Source organism: Prionailurus viverrinus, chromosome D4 (assembly GCF_022837055.1).
Source record: "Prionailurus viverrinus isolate Anna chromosome D4, UM_Priviv_1.0, whole genome shotgun sequence".
NCBI lineage: Eukaryota > Metazoa > Chordata > Mammalia > Carnivora > Felidae > Prionailurus > Prionailurus viverrinus.
In genome coordinates, this window is record NC_062573.1 from 20,863,468 (window position 1) to 20,886,270 (window position 22,803).

Genomic DNA, 22,803 nt, shown 5'->3' on the forward strand with positions numbered 1-22,803 from the left:
AGTCAGCATGAGAACTAGGTCTGCCTGTTTTTCCCACAAGGTCCTGGGTCTGTCTTCTTTTACTTCTAGCTTCAGCTTGCCACAAGAGTCCTGATATGCATCATGTACACACCTGTTTGCACATCCAAGGTCCATCCACACTACTCATAAAACTGCCACTCCTTAAGTATAAAGGCATATACTTTATATAAAGGCGCACACACACACACCTGTAGCACAGTCTGTCTTCAGGATGATTTGGGGAAGAGGCCTGCATCTGTTCTGGAATCAAGCTTTGGGCTGGTCAGGCAGGGAATTCTAGGGCTCTGGCTATCTGGTACACAATGGGTAGAGAACATGCACCCATCCAAGTGGGTGCAGTTCCTTGGTTCCTTCAATTTTCCATTCCATGAAGAGGCACAGCAAGTGTGAGGATCCGTGCAGGGACCCCTCATTCCCAAGGCTAAGTGCACACACGCCCTCATGGTGTCATACTATATACACTGCTGGACTTGCTTTTTCTATTTCATAATATCATGAATACCCTTCCACTGATAGCATATTCTGTAACAGGTATATAGGGTTACTTTAGCACCATAATCTAATTATTCTGGTGACCTTGTGCAAAAGGGGCATAGACATACTACTAGTACCATGCAGCGTAAATGTAAAATAGGATTTAGTAAGGGAAATACTTGGGACAGAAAAGTAGAGTGCAATTTCCCAAGTTCTCATCCCACAGAGATTCGGACAGGCAAAGAAGGACTGATATTCCACGGAAAGGACTCTAATTGAGGAAACCAACTCCCACAATGGTCTACATATACATAGCATTTACTGGGGAAAGGGCATGCAGAATATATGTAGACAAGTATGTAACAATGGTAGCTTGCCAGTGCAGCAAGTTAAAAAGGGAGACTTCAGAATTGTGGTAGCCCATCCTTTTCTTCAATTAACAGTCGGGTTGCTTGTATTTTGCTCTTGTAATGCTGCAAAGAGTACTGGCTTATTTGTGGGGATGTAAGAGAAATACCTAGAAATGGAATTAACTTTTCAAAGGTATGTGTATTTAAAATCTTGATATTGCTGAACTGTTCTCCACTCCATCTTCTACATGAGGTACTGTTTTCTTACTATCTACATCACACTCCTCTCCCTAGGACTCAAGACTATCCAGTGTCCCTTCATTCTTTTGGTGAAAATGCTTAGTTACAGGAGCTCCAGTCTCATCTAGTCATTGATTGGTTTTCTTTTTTCTCCTAAACTTATTTCAAGTTAGGAAATACTTTTAAAAAGATTTAGATTCTGGTCTCTTTTTGGCTACAATCTGCCAAAATGTAACCCACAATGTGACAAGCTCCAAAGACAGAAAAACTAAGTGCTTGATTTATAGTTATAGCATGTTTCACCTTCCATTTATAGCTGCACTGTGTAAAATAGCTACTAGTAAGATGTGGCTCTTTACATTTAAATTAATCACAATAAAAATTTTAGTTTCTTCGTTTAACTCACCATATTTACATTGCTCAACAGCTGCCTGGATCTAGTGGCCACTGTGTTGGACAGCACAAATATAGAACTTCCCATCACTGCAGAAAATTCTGTTGAACAGCACTGCTCTAAAATATAAACTTTTGGGGCAGAGGGACTATGACTTTTTTTTTTAATCTTCTCATCCCCAACAGTACACTGTAGATATTTAATGAAAATTGATAAAAATGCAAGCACTGAAGCAAAGGAAAGCAGAAAAAGTTTAATTTTTAGAGGAGATATTCCAGGTGCTTTTGTAAGAACTTAGGCTCGGTCATTCTACACAGAGCATACCATCATTTCAACATTCAAGTTACTCCACTTTGAATACTTTATTTTGAAGTTAAAAAGTTTAAAGTTTAAAAGGCTTTGTCTTGTTTCCAAGGATAATGAGGCAATATGCTTATTAAAAGACTAGTTTGCAGAACTGAGTATATTAAAAGTGTCCATTGATGTTCTTCATCCGTAACTTAAAGGTTAAACCTGAGGAATTAGAATTTTAATTATCAGAACTGCATAGCAAAACCATGTCCAAATGATAGACATACCAAATAATCTACAGATTAAGATAACCTGTAAGCCATTTAACAAATCCAATTTAAAGCAAAACAAATGTTAGGAGAGATACTAAATGATATTCAGGTTAGCAAAGTTTTGAAATGTTTCATCATATCTTTTAATGCAAAAAAAGTTGTCAAATGGTAAGTGGGCACATACACCTGATATCATTTATCCCATGTCAACAAACTGCTGAATCATTTGGTTGTTTGGAAAATATTTGGGCTAAGTTCATTCTGCATGTGGTACTAAGCAGTCATAAATTGAAAGTGCAAATGCCTGAATGGAAACATAGCTTAAAATGTTTATTTATGCTACTATTCTACACTGACACATGAATGCTGTGAGAGATGTTTACAGTTGTACCAAGTCTAGATAGAGAGTAACAAGTTTGATGAGAAAATACAAAAACGCCACAAGCATTGCACAAACAAAAGAATGTTAAAGGGCATTATAATCAGGTGGTGTTTTGTTACCTTTTTTTTTTTTTAAATAATCACTTTGAAGTCCTAGTGATACCACTTTAAGCACATGCTTTATTAAAAGAAAGAACATCTAGAAGTACCCAACACTTAAATCCATTATTCACTGAAAATAACGCCTTACATTTACATAGCATTTTACTGTTGTTGAAGCAACTTCACATACTCCATTTCATTTTATTTCTCGCAACAGCCCTGGGAGGTAAGCTGAACAAGTTATAATTATTTTATGTAAGGCAGTGGAGGCCCAAAGATGAGAAATGATTTACTATGCTGAGGTCATAGATCTACTCAGTATATGGTAGAAAGCGATTAATTTTGAATTTAATTACTTTAAAAAGTGAAACCAAAATACTTTTTATATCCAGAAATCTTAAAGACTAGTGGTTTTTAATGTAAGTTGTTCCCAAACTTTAATTGTTATATATCTTATAGTATGAATTAGTTATAAATTTTATTTTAAAGAGTCTCCCTTAAATGGTAAATCAGACTCCGTGCTTTGGTACCTTAGAGATATTGAAAATGTTAAAATATATATATATATGCATTCTTATAGCCCTTAGGCTCTCAAAAAATTTCCAATACTAACAGAAATGCCTTTTGCCAATTACTTAAAATTTGACTTATTTTAAAACTGGTCCAAACTTACAAAGCTCCAAGCCAAAGCAAACACATTCACCCACCTTCTGCCCTACATACTGTGAAATCCTCTAAATGCCCATTCCCAAGGACCAACTTAGAGTGAATGGGTATCATTAAGAATATGTATCAGTTTAAACTAACAAAGCTCAAATGATTATGAATCAAAAGTGAGTACCTTATATTGACCCAGAAATAACAAATACTGTTTTAATTTAATAATTGGATAGTCTGAGGAGAAAAGTACTATGGCAATCTCTGTTATTTATAAGCCACTACTAACCTTTATATGGCAAGTCTGACAATATCTTTTCAATAAAAACAACATATAGGAAATGCAATCCATTTAAACTCCAGATTACTCCAAAAGCTTAAGTATTTACATTAATCAAATATTCCAGGTAACAAAGCATGTCAGGTCACAAATATTTGTATAATGTGAATACTGTAAGATACACATAAAAGGTTTTGAAAACCATACTGAACATGAGGTAATCGTTCTGTAATGATTAAGGAAATATTCATGATCTATTATAATGTTCTAGTATTGACATTATGAAATGTATGTTTTGTTTAAAAATAGCAAATAACTTTATGGTTACTTGGGTGTTCAGTAAATTTATGCCGACCATACACTTCCCTAAAAGAATATATCCAGTTTAAAATAAAATCAAAGAAGGGGCGCCTGGGTGGCGCAGTCGGTTAAGCGTCCGACTTCAGCCAGGTCACGATCTCGCGGTCCGTGAGTTCGAGCCCCGCGTCAGGCTCTGGGCTGATGGCTCAGAGCCTGGAGCCTGTTTCTGATGCTGTGTCTCCCTCTCTCTCTGCCCCTCCCCCGTTCATGCTCTGTCTCTCTCTGTCCCAAAAATAAATAAACGTTGAAAAAAAAAAAATTTAAAAAAAAAAAAAATAAATAAAATAAAATAAAATAAAATCAAAGAAGAAACTGTTCTAGATCCATTTTATGTGACTACGTAAAACTGAACCATATTAATGCAGTTAATTTGAATTTTTTATAAACTCTAATTTATTTTTTAAAATTTGACTTACTAGCAGAAACATTGTTTTTAAGATGCAAACTTTGTCACATTACTCAAAAGTAGCAAAACTATATGTACAGTAAATCAAACTTCACTAATTGTGGAAATCCAGATACAAAGTACGGCTGCCATATCACAGACACTTAAATTTATCTGTTGTATGAATTAGCCAATGAATGGACACTGATCTAATAAATATGGGGTTTTTAAAAGAATTACAATGATTTGAAAGTATAGTCCTTAGTATTTTTAGCCTGGAATCATAATATTTTATAGTAAGAAGTCAACAGTGTCCTCTTCCAGAATTAATACTCTTTGAAATCATATAATATATATATATATACATATATATATCCTCATATGATATATATATATATACATATATATATATATCCTTTGTCAATTTTTTCATGTTTTCAAAAGAAACAAAATAACTATAATTTTACAAGTATTGAGAAAAAATAATCATTCTGGGTAAGTCATGAAATGGAGTATGTGAGCCTAATTATAATATTTCATTACAAATTATTTACTTTTATTATTTGTACCACCAAGGATCGGTCACCAAAAATTCCAATTATACATGACACTGTTCATACTTTAATTTAATAAGTGAGTAAATAAAACTAAGCCAATATGTTTCTTTAAATGGTAACACAGGAAAAAGTTACTGTTTGCAGAACAAAGTAGGCCAAGTCTAGCTGTACAGTGGCAGTTAACGGTTTGTCAACATGGTACAGATGCCATCAATAAAACCCATGTACAGACAGGCACGCCTCTAATACTTTCAATTTGTTTACCTATACCTGGGACATTCAAAGAATCACTGTATATTAAATTTCTATGTGCACTCAGTTATTAAATGCTTCATATATACATATTTACCAAAAGTTAAACACATAGGTGACAGAGTAAGCCCAAAGAGTCAAAATGAATTGTAAAAAAATTTTTTTTCTAAAGTGCTTAAGGCAATTCCTTCATTTCTTTAACCCAGTTTACTAAAACTGGTTTGGGATTCAACTGCTAAAAGAGAAATGCAATATCAAATGCACGTTTTTATAAAACAATTTTTATACCTGTAATACATCTATTACCGTCAACCTCTCATGCATTTCTTTTACAGAAAGCAATCATGTTTGACCTGTCAAAACAAAGAGTAAACAAACTAATAAAGTCTGAAAGGGTATACCATCTTCCCACAATGCATTAAATTTGAGCAAAAAGGCTCAATAGTTTTTAATTCAAATGACAATGAGAATGTTATATATTATAGTCAAGTTAAGAGTTACCTTAATTTGATACTATTTAAATAGGCACTACAGTTGATTATTTTCTAGTTTGAAAAGGAGGGTGGCAGACTTTTCCAGTTTAACTTAACACATATAAACTTAAAACTTTTGTTCTTTATAGAGACCTTTAAGAAGCATACATAGTAACAGGAAAACCTCAGATTTTTATTTTGAAGTAATACTTGTTATTACTTCAAATGAATTTTCCAAATGAATATTAGAAAATTTAAATGAAGGGTTTCAAATGATGGCATGAGCACAGAATAGAAGCATATGCACTCCTCCAGCCCGATTAATCCTCTGCTCCATACACCTGCAACAGAAGGCCCTCACCAGTATAACATAATGGTCTCTGGCTTAAATTATCAGTTGACGCTGCAGGGGGCATGAAGTAAGAGCACACTTAGAGGAAGAAGGCACTGAATTAAAGAGAAGACACAATTACATAAGACGTAATAGTAAAAAATTTTATACGAGAACTTCTGGCTTTTTCTGTGTCAATTTTGCTAAACTATACATGTGTAATTGTTCACATAAAGCAGCTCCACCACTAAATTACTGCTTTCAGATTTGACTCTATGAAAGAGAATTGTAACTTCCTGTTTCTTAGGTCCTGGAATAATACCACTGTAGGGAACAGAATATCCAAAAAATTTTTTTCAAAATCTTTAGGAAGAACAAAACCCAATATTATAGTTGTTTGGAGAATCAAAAGGATATCTATTGACATACTTCATTCTCTCAACTGCCTTATAGTCTTTAAAAACTACCACTATGTCATGAGACAATGGTGCAGATATAAATGCCCTCTGGAAAAATAATACCTAATTCAAACAAAATTCCTCATTTAGGTCTGTTTTACCAAAAAACAAAACACCCTATATCAGTAAACAGTAAACTTTAGGAGAGAATGAGCTATTCCTATTTCACAGGTTTTTCTGTAAAAGGCAGCTCAGATGTAAGCAGCAATAGTCCCTTCTTGGGAGAAGGTTGTCAGAGCATAATACCCTTAAAATAAGAATGAAAAAAGGTCAACATGAGAAAGTAAATTCCAGAGACCACCTAAAACGTTCAAGGAGTTCTTAAATACTGAAATCGCAACTTTCAGTTTGGCTCAAAGAACTTGTATTAAAAATTTTAACCAACTTTTAAAAAATAGGTATGTTCTGCTCAATAACCATGGGTTTTATTCACGGTTTAACATATTTTCCCTAAGGTTGGGAAGGATTATTCTATGACGATTTTTGGAAGAATTATACCCCTTTGGAAGGCAAATGTGAAAAATAACCTCTGAATAGTTACGTTTGAAAAACTTATATGGTAAATAAGTCAGAGATATGTAGACATTTTTTAAAACACTTGTTTAAACCATTCCATACCTTATTAAAAAGCAGACATAAATGACCTCAGTAGTTTTAGGCACCTCCCTTTATAACCTATCTTCTTAGATAAAACTTAAATGATGTAGGTTTTTCTACCTTTTTTTAAACTTTAATAAAATTTCATTCCTACTAGAAATATTAAAAATCAGTATAATTATCAATTACTACCAAATTCAAGTGAGAATTTTACCAAGACAACTATTAAAGGTAGTACTAAATGTGACAACAAAATCAGAAAATAGAAAGCTTTAAAAAATCTTATCCATCATCCAAAATGATGGAATGAAAAGAAGTCTAATTAAACAAGGCAACATATAAAGAATATCCCTTTGCCACTGTTAGTGCAGCAGGTTAAAAACAACGACGACAACTAATGTATGGGTGATTTTAAGCTAAAGTCTTCCTATCCACTCTATTTTGAGTTTTAACTCAAATAAGAGAAATGTCACAATATTTGGAAAAGAGAAAATGATAAACAATCTAGTCAGTAAAACAAAAGAGGATAATTTAGCAAAACTCAACTTCTTTACGAAAGGACAACAATTAAGAAAACATTTCTAGCATCCCCAACCAATGATTTCAATTTTTAGGCAAACTTAGAAGACTGTATTTTTTTTTAAAGCTTCAGTGTAAGAACCTAATAATAGGTAGTGACGAGATAAAGAGAAAGTACAGGGGAAAGAAGACAAGATTTAAATGCTTTCCTCTCAGATCCTAGGGCTACATACTAACTAAACATTTTAGGAGAGCCAAAGTAATCCAAGAAACACAAAAATGAGTTTCTATGTAACTATTTAAACACTGCCTTTCTTCCCATTTGTTCTTCGAAACATCAGTTTCTTGCTCAGAATCTGCTTGCTTGATGCTACTGCACAGTAGGTTCCCGTGAGTACTTGGTACTAGATGCTTAATGCTAACACATCCCAGGCCTTAAAGCAGAAGGTAGCAAACCTGATTTCCACCACTTGTAAATTTCTGTGATTAGTAACTGCACAGAAAAGGCCACCCAAAGGGGGTGAAACATATTCTGAGTAAGCATTACTGAGTAATATTGTTTAGGCTGCTAGCTGAACCCGTCATTCCATTTTCACTTTTCTGAAGCGTTCTCACAGCACTTGGAACCTGCATCCCAGTATTCAAAGAAAGTCCACCACACCAAACCTAAAAAAAGACAAAACCAAAGCTTTAGTCAGATTTCAAATCAAACTAGAACTGAGGTGATTCTTAAAGTTCCATTTGAAAGGCAAAATGCCACGTATGTGAATGTCAACAAGTTCCAAACTGATAACCTTTATATTTGAACCGAGAAGTGAAAAGGAAGGCTAACTCAAGAGTTTTTGAGAACCAGAGAGGCCAGCGGAAGTCTTTGTGGTAGCAGAACCCACTGGAACTGCACACAAGAGAAGGAACTAAGGGCTGCAAAAATTTAGATATTAAATTTTTAGGGTTAATAGGCCAAAAATATTGGCTATTTCTACTGATGCTAACCTTCACAACCAAGAGAAGTGCACAGAGAGCCAATTTCCTTACCCCTATTATTGCTTTAGATTGTGATGAGGTGTGGCCTGAGACTATAGGAATCCAACACCCCAGTGTTAACAGAGTAAAATCCATTATTTTTTTCCCTAACTTGTTAACAATAAGAACTCTTTTATTAATTCTTTAAGAACTTCTGAGAAAAATGCAAATGGTAATAATATCCAGATATACCATATTGCCATATTCTATTAATTATAAATGTAAGTTTCTGAAAGATGAAATTGCTTTGCTTGTAAACAGAGCAGCTTTAATTGAATAAAGTGAATAACTTATTTAGAACAGACTCAAGTGAATTAAAATATGAAAGTATGGATCTTTTAATTATCATCGATGCCTGGTTTGTAGAAGACACAGCTTGAGACAAGGGACACTTAGAAACTGTTGGGAGTATTCCCACCTTCAATTATATCCGAAAGTGTTTAAAATTTACTAAGTGATTACATAGTATACCAAAGAATCCACTGACCTGTGAAATTTATAGCTGTATGACGAACATTCCAAATTTTTAAAACTAGTAGGTTCAGTAATGATAACTCCCCAAATACAAAAGCTCTGTGATTATAAAACTACTATATTACTTTTTTTTGAAGTTATTTAAGTGATTTACAAACATATTTACTCAAAATATCTAGCACAGAGGTACAAGGGCAAATCAACAGAGAAAGGTTAGTCTTTTTTGAACACTTGGAATTCATATACAAAAAACAGATCTCAAACCATACCTGGTACAATATAAAAAATAACTCAAAATGGATCACAGACCTAAATGTAAAACCTAAAGCCATAGAACTTTAAGAAGAATACAAAAGAGATTATCTTTGTATCCTTGAGGTAGGCAAAGCAAGATCCATAAAAGAAAAAAAAAATGGATAAACGGACTTCATTAAAATGAAAAACTTCTCCTCAAAATGTTTACAAAATGAGAAAAGCCACAAACTAGGAAAAAATATTTGCAGAGCAGTTTTTTGATAAGAACCCATATCCAGCATACATAAAGAAATCTTAAGACTCATTAATGAGAAAACAAGTACCCCAATAAAAAATGAACAAATAATAGATACTTCATCAAAGACATTATAAAAATGAAAAATAAGCACATGAAAAGATCCTCAACATCATTTGTCCTTAGGAAAATGCAAGTTAAAACCATAATGAAATACCTTAACACACCTATTAAAACTGCTGAACAGGGGCGCCTGGGTGGCTCAGTCGGTTGGGCGTCCGACTTCAGCTCAGGTCACGATCTCACGGTCTGTGAGTTCGAGCCCCGTGTCGGGCTCTGGGCTGATGGCTCAGAGCCTGGAGCCTGCTTCCGATTCTGTGTCTCCCTCTCTCTCTGCCCCTCCCCCGTTCATGCTCTGTCTCTCTCTGTCTCAAAAATAAAATAAACGTTAAAAAAAAAAAATTAAAAAAAAAAACTGCTGAACAAAAAAATCTGACAATATTAATGTCAAGGATGTGGTAAACTCTCATATATTGCTAGTAGGAATGCAAAAGTCACAACACAAGAAACAACAGGTGTTGATGCAGATGTAGAGAAAGGGGTATCCCCTCTTGCACTGTTGGTGGGAATGCAAACTGGTGCAGCCACTCTGGAGAACGGTATGGAAGTTCCTCAAAAAACTAAAAATATAACTACCCTACCATCCAGCAATTGCACTACTAAGTATTTACACAAAGGATACAAAAATACAGATTCAAAGGGTTACATGCACACCAATATTTACAGGAGAATTATCAACAATAGCTAAACTATGGAAAGAGCCCAAATGTCCATCTACTGATGAATGGATAAAGATGTGGTATGTGTGTGTATGTAACACACACACACGCACACACACACAGGGGATATTAAACAAAAAGAATGAAATCTTGGGCCTGGGTGGCTCAGTCAGTTAAGCGTCTCACTCTTGATTTCACCTCAGGTGAAATCTCACACATCAGGCTCCGCACTAGCACAGAGACTGGGATTCTCTCTCTCCTTCTCTCTCTGCCCCTCCCCCACTCACACTCTCAAAATAAACCTTTTTTAAAAAAAGAAAAAGAATGAAATCTTGCCACTTACAATGACATGGAGGAGATAGAATGTATTACACTAAGCGAAATAAGTTGGAGAAAGACAAATACCATATGATTTCTCTCATATGTGGAATTTATTTATTTATTTATTTATTTAGAGACAGCAGGAGCAGGGGCTGAGCAGAGGAAGAGGGAGAGACAGAGTCTTAAGTAGGTTCCATGTTCAGTGTGGAGTCCGACGCAGGACTCGATCTCATGACCCCATGACAATGAGATCATGACCTGAGCAGAAATCAAGAGTCAGCGCTTAACTGACTAAGCCATCCAGGTGCCCCACTCATATGTGGAATTAAGAAACAAAACAGATGAACACATAGGAAGGGGGGAAAAAGAGGAGAGAGGGAAACAAACCACAAAAGACTCAATGACAGAGAATCAACTGAGGGTTGATGGAGGGAGATGGGTAGGAGATGAGCTAGATGGGTGATGAGTGCTTATTGTGTTGAGCACTGGGCATTGTTTTTAAGTGATGAATCACTGAATTCTACTCCTGAAACCAATATTGCACTGTATGTTAACTAAAATTTAAATAAAAATTTAAAAAAATTAAAAGGAATACAAAAGTCACACAGCTACTTTGGAAAACATTTTGGTAGCTTCTTATAAAGTTAAACATACACTTTCTTTTTTTTTCTTTAATTTTTTTTTAATGTTTATTTTTGAGAGAGAAACAGTGTCAGTGGGGATGCCCAGACAGAGAGGGAGACACCGTATTCAAAGCAGGCTCCAGGCTCTGAGCTGTCAGCACAGCCCAATGCAGGGCCCAAACCTATGAACTGTAAGATCATGACCTGAGCCGAAACAAATGCATAACCTACTGGGACACACAGATACCCTAAACATACACTTTCAGTGTGATCTAATACCCTCACTTCTAGGTATTAACCCAAGAGAAATGGAAACAAATACGAAAAAAATCTATTTGCAAATATTTACAGTGCCTTTACTTATAATTGCCAAAAACTAGAAAGAACCCCAAAGTCCTTCAACTGGTGAGTGGATGAATAACGTGTGCTACATACAGTCAGCAATAAAACAGACACTCGTCAGCAAAAAAAAAAAGACACTATGACTGATAAACACAACACTGATGAATTTCAAATACATTATGCTGTAGAATCAAAAGTCTACATACCATACAATTCCTTTTCTCTAATACTCTGGAAAAAGCAAAACTACGGAGACTAAAACCTTGTTAGTGACTACCAGGGCTGTGTGTGATCAGAAAGGTCCATTACAAAGGAAGATGAACTTTTGTAGGGTGATAGAAATGTTCAATGTCTTGATTATGGTAATGTTACACAACTGTAAGCATTTGTCAAATCCCACAGAACTGTACACTACTATGAATTATCCTTAATAAACCTGCTTTTAAAAAGAAAACTAGGGGTGCCTGGGTGGCTCAGTCGGTTAAGTGTCCAACTGCAGCACAGGTCATGATTTCATCGTTCATGAGTTCAAGCCCCACGTTGGGCTCTGTGCTGACAGCTCAGAGCCTGGAGCCTGCATCGAATTCTGTGTCCTCCTCCCTCTCTCTCTTTCTCTGCCCCTCCCCCACTCACGTTTTCTCTCTCTCTCTCTCTCTCTCTCTCTCTCTCCCCCCCCCTCAAAAATAAACATAAAAATTTTTTTTAAAAAGAAAACTAATCTTGTACACAAAAAGTTTAATAATCACTGACCTAGTTAATAAACCCTTCAATGAAAGGAAAAAAATAATTTCAACCAGTTTGAAAATACTTTTCCTAAAGCATCTTAACAACACTTACTAATGTAGTTAGTGTTTAATTATTTGGAATGAAAAGCAATAAACTCACTACATATCTACTTGAGATAAACTCAAATTAAACATGAAATCCAACCCTTTTAGATACAAGGAAAAAAATAACTTTTGAGTTTCATATGGTAAACAAATTTGTCCCTGAATGACCTATTTGGAAAAACAGCCAAAAAACACATAATACAGCAGAGGTCTGTGGCAAAGTAATAATAATAATAATAATAATAATAATAACAACCCTTCTAAATCCTTAAGTGTTTTTCTATGAACAATAACTTCATTCACTGATTACTTTTAATTTTTAATGAAAAACCAAGAGTCTTAGTTATTAGCATTGTTTTAAATTTAAGATTTTGGGGTATCCAAAGTGAATGATCATTATCAATTTTGAGAGTTAAAAGTACTATATTTTAAACCCACATATACCCTGAATACTTTCTCCTCACAGTTTGAGAAGCTACAGTCAGGGTAATGATGGAAGAACACACATACAAAACATTCTGCCAACTCTGCAATGGAAATAACCCCCCTTGATTGTAGAAGTAACCCCCAAATTAAGAAAAGGTCTAGCCAGAATAATGAGGATCTGTCTTAATTGTACTGCAGAACTCCCCAGAGTAGCCCAAACTTACAGAGAAATCCAAAGGATAAAGGAGTTGGAAGAAGCAGTAACATCTGCTTAAAAAAAAAATAAATTCAAACCAAGTTGCATTTTGTATGGAGAATAATGACTTTTTCTAATATAAATTGTGACCACTAAACCAGCCTTGCAAGAAATTTTAAGGGGGACTCTTTGAGTGAAGAAAAAAACAAAACAAAACAGACCAAAAGCAATAAAGACTAGAAAGGACCAGAGAACATCATCAGAAACATCAACTCGATAGGAAACACAATGGCACTAAATTCATATCTTTCGGTACTCACTCTGAATGTAAATGGACTAAATGCTCCAATCAAAACACACAGGGGATTAGAATGGATAAGAAAACAAGACCCATCTATATGCTGCCTACCAGAGACTCATTTTAGACCTAAAGACACAGCAGATTGAAACAAGGGGATGGAGAACCATCTATCATGCTAATGGACGTCAAAAGAAAGCCAGAATAGCTGTATTTATATCAGACAAACTAGATTTTAAAACAAAGACTATAACAAGAGATGAAGAAGGGCGTTCTATCATAATTAAGGGATCTACCAAGAAGATCTAACAACTGTAAATATTTATGCTTCCAATTTGAAAGCACCCAAATATATAAATCAATTAATCACAAGCATAAAGAAACGCATTGATAATAATACCATAATAGTAGGAGATTTTAACACCCCACTTTCAACAATGGAAACAATGGCTCTGAATGAGACCCTGGACCGGATGGACTTAACAGATATATTCAGAACATTTCATCCTAAAGCAGCAGAATACGCATTCTTCTTGAGTGCACATGGAACATTCTCCAGAACAGATCACACACTGGGTCACAAATCAGCCCTCAATAAGTACAAAAAGATTGATATCATACCATGCATATTTTCAGACCACAATGCCATGAAACTTGAAATCAATCACAAGAAAAAATGTGGAAAGACCACAAATAACTGGAGATTAAAGAACATTCTACTAAAGAATGAATGCACTAATCAAGAAATAAAGAGGAAATTAAAAAGTACATGGAAGCCAATGAAAATGAAAACATGACAGTCCAAAACCTCTGGGATGCAGCAAAGGTGGTCATAAGAAGGAAGTATGTAGCAATGCAGGCCTTCCTAAAGAGGGAAGAAATGTCTAAAATACACAACCTAACCTTACACCTAAATGCGCTGGAAACAGAACAGCAAGTAAAGCCCAAAATCAGCAGAAGAAGGGAAATAATAAAGATTAGGGCAGAAGTCAATGATATTGAAATTAAAAAACAACAACAACAACAGTAGAATATATAAACAAAACCAGGAGCTTGCTAGTTCTTTGGAAGAATTAACAAAATTGATAAACCCCTACTCAGATTGATCAAAAAGGAAAAAGGAAAGGACCCAAATAAATAAAATCAGATGAGAGAGATCACAACCAACATCACAGAAATACAAACAATTATAAGAGACTATTACGACCAATTATATGCAAACAAATTGGGCAATCTGGAAGAAATGGACAAATTCCTAGAAACTAACTGAAAAGGAAAAAGTAGAAAATTTGAACAGACCCACAACCAGCAAATAAATTGGATCAGTAATCAAAGATCTCCCAATAAACAAGAGTCCAGGGATGGACGCCTTCCTAGAGGAATTCTACCAAACATTTAAAGAAGAGATGGGGTGCTTGGGTGGCTCAGTCAGTTAAGTGTCCAACTTCAGCTCAGGTCATGATCTCGCGGTTTGTGAGTTCGAGTCCTGTGTTGGCTCTGTGCTGACAGTTCAGAGCCTGGAGTCTGTTTTAGATTGTGTGTCTCGCTCTCTCTCTGCACCTCCTCCCTCCCTCCTTCCTTCCCTCATTCCCTCTCCTCCCTCCTCAAAAATAAATAGACATAAAAAAAATAGACTTAATACCTATTCCTTTGAAGATGTACCAAAAAATAGAAATGGAAAGAAAACTTCCAAACTCATTCTATGAGACTAGCATTACTTTGATTCCAAATGCAAACAAAAACACCACTAAAAAGGAGAACTATCGACCAATCTCACTGATGAGCATGGATGCAAAAATTCTGAAGAAGATACTAGCAAACCAAATCCAACAATACATTAAAAGAATTATGCACCATGATCAAGTGGGATATATTCCTCTCCCTGAGATGCAGAGCTGGTTCAATATCTGCAAATCAATTAATGTGACACATCACATTAATAAAAGAAAGGATAAGAACCACATGATCCTCAATAGATATAGAAAAGGCATTTGACAAAATACAGCATCCTTTCTTGATAAAAACCCTTGAGAAAGTAGGGATAGAAGGAACATACCTCAAGATCATAAAGGCCATATATATGAAAGACCCACAGCTAACATGATCCTCAATGAGGAAAAACTGAGAGCCTTCCTCTGAAGGTCAGGAACACAACAGGGATGTCCACTGTCACCACTGTTTTTCAACAGTGTTGGAAGTCCTAGCCTCAGCGATCAAACAAAGAGAAATAAAAGGCACCCAAATTGGCAAGGAAAAAGTCAAACTTTCATTCTTCACTGACATGATACTCTATGTGGAAAACCCAAAAGATTCACCAAAAAACTGCTAGAAATGACACATAAATTCAGCAAAGCCGCAGAATATAATATCACCATACATTTCTTTACACCAATAATGAAGCAGCAGCAGGAGAAATCAAGGAATCGATTCCATTTACAAATGCACTGAAAACCATAAAATACCTAGGAATAAACCTAACCAAAGATGTAAAAGATCTGTACACTAGAAACTATAGAGAGCTTATAAAAGAAACTGAAGAACTAGGGTGCCTGGGTGGCGCAGTCGGTTAAGCGTCCGACTTCAGCCAGGTCACGATCTCGCGGTCCGTGAGTTTGAGCCCCGCGTCAGGCTCTGGGCTGATGGCTCAGAGCCTGGAGCCTGTTTCTGATTCTGTGTCTCCCTCTCTCTCTGCCCCTCCCCCATTCATGCTCTGTCTCTCTCTGTCCCAAAAATAAATAAACGTTGAAAAAAAAAAAAAAGAAACTGAAGAAAACACAAAGAAATGGAAAAGTATTTCATGCTTGTGGACTGGAAGAACAAATATTGTTAAAACACCAATATTACACATTCAATACAATCCCTATCAAAATAACACCAGCATTCTTCACAGAGCTAGAACAAACAACCCTAAAATTTGTGTGGAACCAGAAAGGACCCCGAATAGCCAAAGCAATCCTGAAAAAGAAAACCAAAGTGGGAGGCATCACAATTCTGGATTTCAAGCTATATTCCAAAGCTGTAATCATCAAGATAGTATGGTACTGGCACAAAAACAGACACATAGATCAATGGAACAGAAGAGAGAACCCAGAAATGGATCCATAAATGTATGGCCAACTAATCTTTGACAAAGCAGGAAAGAATATCCAATGGAATAAAGACAGTCTCTTCAACAAAAGGTGTTGGAAAACTGGACAGCAACATACAGAAGAATGAACCTGGACCACTTTCTTACACCATACACAAAAATAAACTCAAAATGGATGAAAGACCTAAACGTAAGACAGGAAACCGTTAAAATCCTAGAGCAGAAAACTGGCAACAACCTTTTTGACCTTGGCCGCGGCAACTTCTTACTTGATATGTCTCCGGAGGCAAGGGACACAAAAGCAAAAATGAACTACCAAGAGAAGGAAAAGGAAAGCCAGAGTGGAAAAGACATTTGCAATGCATATATCTGGCAAAAGACTCAGTTCAAAAATGAACTACTGGGACCTCATCAAGATAAAAAGCTTCTGCACAGTGAAAGAAACAATCAGCAAAACTAAACAGCAACTGACAGAATGAGAAAAGATATATACAAATGACATATCAGATAAAGGGTTAGTATCCAAAATCTCTAAAAAACTTATCAAACTCAACACCAAAAAAACAAATAACCCAGTGAAGAAATGGACAAAGACATGAATAGACACTTCTCCAAAGAAGACATCCAGATGGCCAACCGACACATGAAAAAATGCTCAACATTACTCATCATGAGGGAAATACAAATCAAAACCACAATGAGATGCCACCTCACACCTGTCCGAATGGCTAAATTAACAACTCAGGAAACAACAGATGTTGGCAAGGATGCAGAGAAAGAGGAACCCTTTTGCACTGCTGGTGCGAATGCAAACTTGGGCAGCCAACTCTGGAAAACAGTATGGAGGTTCCTCAAAAAATTAAAAATACAATTACTCTATGACCAAGCATTTGCACTACTAGGTATTTATCCAAAGGATACAAAAATGCTGACTGGAAGTGGCACGTGCACCCCAATGTTTATGGCAGTACTATCGACAATAGCCAAATTATGGAAAGAGCCCAAATGTACAGTGACAACTGATGAATGGACAAAGATGCGGTATATACATATATATATATATATATATATACACACACACATATATATGTGTATATATATATATACACACTGATGAATGGACAAAGATGCGGTATATATATATATATATATATATATATACACACATATATATGTGTATATATATATATATGATGCAATATTACTCAGCAATCAAAAAGAATGAAATCTTGCATTTGCAATAACATGGATGAAACTAGGAGTGTATTATGCTAAGCGAAATCAGTCAGAGAAAGACAAGTATCATATGATTTCACTCATATGTAGAATTTAAGATACAGAACAGGTGAACATAAGGGAAGGGGAGCGAAAATAATATAAAAACAGGGAGGGAGACAAACCATAAATGACTCTTAAAAAATTTTTTTTAATGTTTATTTATTTTTTGAGAGATAGAGACAGAGCATGAGTGGGTGAGGGGACAGAGAGAGAGGGAGTCACAGATTCCAAAGCAGGCTCCAGGCTCTGAGCTGTCAGCACACAGCCCAATGTGGGGCTGGAACTCGTGAACCACGAGATCATGACCTGAGCCGAAGTTGGATGCTTAACCGACTGAGCCACCCAGGCGCCCCCATAAGTGACTCTTAAATACAGAGAACAAATAGTGTTGCCAACGAGGTGTTGGGTCAGGGGAAGGGCTAAAGGAATGAGGGGCAATAAGGAGGTTGGGATGGGCACTGAGTGTTATATGTAAGTGATGAATCACTAAATCCTATTCCTGAAATTATTGTTACACTAGATGTTAACTAACTTGGATTCAAATTTAAAAAAATAAATAAATAAAAGGCAACTGATGCAATGGGAAAAGATATTTGTAAATGACATATCATATAAAGGGTTAGTATCCAAAATCTCCAAAAAACTTATCAAACTCAACACCCAAAAAACAAAAAATCCACTGAAGAAATGGACAAAGACATGAATAGACACTTCTCCAAAGAAGACATCCAGTAGCCAACCGACAAATGAAAAAATGCTCAACATTACTCATCATGAGGGAAATACAAATCAAAACCACAATGAGATATGACCTCACACCTGTCAGAATGGCTAACATTAGCAATTCAAGAAACAACACAATGTTGGTAAGGATGCAGAGAAAGGTGGAACACTTTTGCACTGCTGGTGGGAATGCAAACTGGGGCAGCCACTCTGGAAAACAGTATGGAGGTTCCTCAAAAAATTAAAAATAGAACCACCCTATGACACAGCAATTGCACTACTAGGTATTTACCCAAAGGATACAAAAATGATGATTCAAAGGGGCACATGCTCCCCAATGTTTATAGCAGCACTATGGACAATAGCCAAATTATGGAAAGAGCCCAAATGTCCATCAACTGACTAATGGATAAAGAAGATGTAGTTTATATACACAATGGAGTACTACATGGCAATGAGAAAGAATGAAATATGGCCCTTTGTAGCAACGTGGATGGAATTGAGTGTGATGCTATGTGAAATAAGCCATACAGAGAAAGACAGATACCATATGGTTTCACTCTTATGTGGATCCTGAGAAACTTAACAGAAACCCATGGGGGAGGGGAAGGAAAAAAAAAAAAAAAGAGGTTAGAGTGGGAGAGAGCCAAAGCATAAGAGACTCTTAAAAACTGAGAACAAACTGAGGTTTGACGGGGGGTGGGAGGGAGGGGAGGGTAAGTGATGGGCATTGAAGAAGGCATCTTTTGGGAAGAGCACTGGGTGTTGTATGGAAACCAATTTGACAATAAATTCATATATTAAAAAAAAAAAGATGTGGTATTTACATATACAATGATATATTACTTGACGATCAAAAAGAATGAAATTTGCCATTTGCAACAACATGGATTGAACTAGAATGTATTATGCTAAGCAAAATAAGTCAGAGAAAGACAAATACAATATTTCATCACTCATATGTGGAATTAAGAAATAAACCAGATGAACATAGGGGAAGGGACAGAAAAATAAGATGAAAAAGAGAGTGGGAGGTAAACCATAAGAGACTCTTAACTACAAAGAACAAACTGAGGGTTGCTGGAGGGGTGTTGGGTGGGGGGATGGACTAAATGAGTGATGGGCATCAAGGAGGGCACATGTTAGGATGAGCACTGGGTGTTACATGTAAGTGCTGGATCATTAAATTCTACTCCTGAAACCATTATTGTTTGTTATGTTAAGTGGGATTTAAGTAAAAGTAAAAAAATAAAATAAATCAACCTGAAATTGAGTAGTCCTGGTATCATCTATGTGTGTACAGACACATATATTCTGCCTACCACACATAGACTGTTAATCTAATATTTTACAAAGATGACACTCCACTACAACAGAAAAAAAGATGGTCTTCTCAATAAATGATCATGGAATAAGTAGATAGCCATAAGGAATTTAGGAATTCCTTACATTTAAGTTGACCCCAACCTCATACCAAACATAGCAATTCTACATTGTACTTGCATTGTAAATGCAGTCTGTATCTAAAGGTACAAGGAAAAGCTTTTAGAAGAAAACAAGAATATTTTCATGACCTTGGAGGTGCAAAAATATTTCTTAAAGAAAAAAGTGCTAACCATACATTTTTAAATTGATAAATAGAGCAAAATTAAAATTAACGACCTTTTTCATGAAAAGATACCCAGAGAGGGAAAAGGAAAGCCAGAGTGGAAAAGAAATTTGCAATACATATATCTGGCAAAAGACTCAGGCTAGAAACCTAACAGAAATCCATGGGGGAGGGGAAGGAAAAAAAAAGAAAAAAAATAGGTTAGAGTGGGAGAGAGAGCCAAAGCATAAGAGACTCTTAAAAACTGAGAACAAACTGAGGGTTGATGGGGGGTGGGAGGGAGGGTAGGGTAGGTGATGGGCATTGAAGAGGGCATCTTTTGGGATGACCACTGGGTGTTGTATGGAAACTAATTTGACAATAAATTTCATATAATAAAAAAAATAAATAAAAGACCCAGTTATTTAAAGAACTCCAAATTGATCAATAAGACATAGGAAGAGGACTCAGTAGAAATACAGGCAAAAGTCTTGAGCAACCATTTCACAAAAGAGTGTATCTAAATAATAAAGATTAAAAAAAGTGTTCGACAGCACTAGTCATCGAGGTAGTGCAAATGAAAAACCACAATTCAATATATCTCACCCATTAGAAGAACTAAAACTTAAAAAAGATACTACCAAGTGTTGATAAAGATATATTGCTAGCAATAAATTAGTATAACCATCAACTTAGAAAAACCCTGCTAGAGTTGATTACACACACACTATACTATCTAGCAACTCCAATCTTAGTTATATACCCAACAGAAACATACATTTACCGAAAGGCATGAACAAGAATATTCATAACTATTCCATCTGTAAATGTCCCCAAGGAGAAACCACACAAGAATCCAACTAAATTAGAATGGATATATAAATGATGAAATAGTCAAATAATGGGAAACTATACATACAAATATAAAGTAAAACTATATGAGATGAGTAAACTACCACCACATAGAACAACATGGATAAATCTCACAAACATGCTAAACCAAAAAGATATTGTATACAAAGGTGAAAAGGAGGCAAAATTAATTTATGGTATTAAAACTCAAGATGGTAACCACTTTGCAGGCAGGCCAGTAGAGGCTAGAAATGGGCACAAGAAGGCACAGGAGGCTCTGTTAATGTTCCACTTCTTTTCCTTTTTTTAAAATGTTTATTTATTTATTTTTTAACAGAGAGAGACAGCATGAGCAGCGTAAGGGGCCGAGAGAGAAGATGACACAGAATCTGAAGCAGGCTCCAGGCTCTGAGCCATCAGCACAGAGCTCGACACGGGGCTCGAACTCACAAGCCGTGAGATCATGACCTGAGCCAAAGTTGGACACTTAACTGACTGAGCCACCCAGGCGCCCCATTAAGGTTCCACTTCTTGATCTAGATACTGATTACAAAAATGTGTGCAGTATATGAAGATTCATCAAACTGCATTCTTATGGTTTGCATACTTTCATGTAATAATATTTACTTCAATAAAACACACCAAAAATATACCCACAATCACAGATTTGGAAGAGGTAGATTAGGGGAAGAGGAAAGAATATGAAGGAAAAATAAGATATTTGGCTTCCCCAAATATACAGAATAGATTGTTCTCAATAAATTTGTCAAACCAAATAAAATATAAATTTGGTACTAACCATGAAACCAGGTAGTACTGGCTGAGTAAATTTTGTCTTAAAGGAATACAACAACTGTTTTGAGCTTGCATCATAGAAAGAAAGTTGACCTAAAAGAAAAAAAAGGGGGGGGGGCTAATTTATTATACACATTTAATTAAATCTAACATATAATCATGGGTAAAGTAATAACTGAATACATATTTGGGACTCTTTTTGGTTACAAACTATAAGGACTGGACTTAGAAATTCTCACTTGAAAATCAGTAGTATACATGCTTAAGAAAAGGCCCAAATCTAGTTTTCTTTCCTGATTTTCAAGATCTCTATAGTGCTTCCATAATCTAATTCAACTATAGACTATTTTATCATTATTTAACAAATGGCTTCCTTAACTCAGTAAAAACCAAGGCTATTTCTTCTTCATTTTTACTATACCTAGCCTCTCTACCCAACTCCCATCACCATTTAAGGTTTACTCTATTAAACCTTGTCTTCTAAATACTTGAAGCAATACTCATTTTAGTCTCTGAAATCATAGTTATCACTGCTTCAGTTTTGCTAATTTTTAAAATACCGTCCTGGTCTGTCTTTCAATGTTATCATGCAACTAAAATGATTGTTTTTCTGACCACCTAACTGTACAACTTGATGGCCTCCTTACATCTGTTATCACTTCTTGAAATTCTTGTCCCATAACTTCTCTTGGTTTGTATCTAACTCTGACAATATCTTCTATCTCCTTTTCTCCTATTCTGAATGTAGATGTTTGCCCAGGCTCTCTTTTCTCTCTACAATGTTTCCTTAATGACTCAGCAGCCACCAAACAGAGAAGAGAAACTAGCATTTATGTCTACCATTAAAGCACTGAGCTCTTTATATATATTACCTCAAAACATTAAGCAACCTTTACTAACATTAAGCAAAGTTAGTAAACAACACAGCAGTAACATTTAATTGTTCTATGCAATCTTCAGTAGCCACTCTGTGATGGTGCGTCTAGTATTTAGCTCCAGCTCTACATCTTTTCTGAGTTCTAGCCCTGAAATTTTCTCAATATTAGCCAGCTATGCCACATGATTGTCCTGCTGGCATCTCATCTTGACCCAGGACTATGTTCCCCATGCTACTGATGACATGCCATCCTCTTGACCACAGTGGCTGGAATCTCAGTCATCTTCAACTCTTGTTTGTTCACTTTCCAATCCACATTTAGTTATTGAGTCCTATGAATTCTACTTTCATACCATCAAATCCATTCCTCTTGATTCCCCACTGCTCAGGCCCTTGTTACTAATAA

General features: G+C 35.7%; 1 protein-coding gene across 4 annotated transcripts in view; it reads right to left on the bottom strand.

Annotated features, from left to right (window-relative positions):
• Positions 1-1,707: 1,707 nt before the first annotated feature.
• FSD1L (fibronectin type III and SPRY domain containing 1 like) overlaps positions 1,708-22,803 on the bottom strand; it is a 79,808-nt gene continuing 58,712 nt past the window's right edge. For 2 of the 4 annotated variants that reach the window (XM_047830455.1, XM_047830456.1), the window contains exons 12-14: positions 21,525-21,613; positions 7,942-8,060; positions 1,708-1,992 (exon numbers count right to left, since the gene is read on the bottom strand). In XM_047830455.1, the coding sequence (XP_047686411.1) occupies positions 1,980-1,992; positions 7,942-8,060; positions 21,525-21,613 (221 nt within the window). In that variant the 3' untranslated portion in view covers positions 1,708-1,979. Of the gene's footprint in view, positions 1,993-5,304; positions 8,061-21,524; positions 21,614-22,803 lie in introns of those variants that run through there. The other 2 variants (XR_007146356.1, XM_047830457.1) reach the window with 2 other exon arrangements.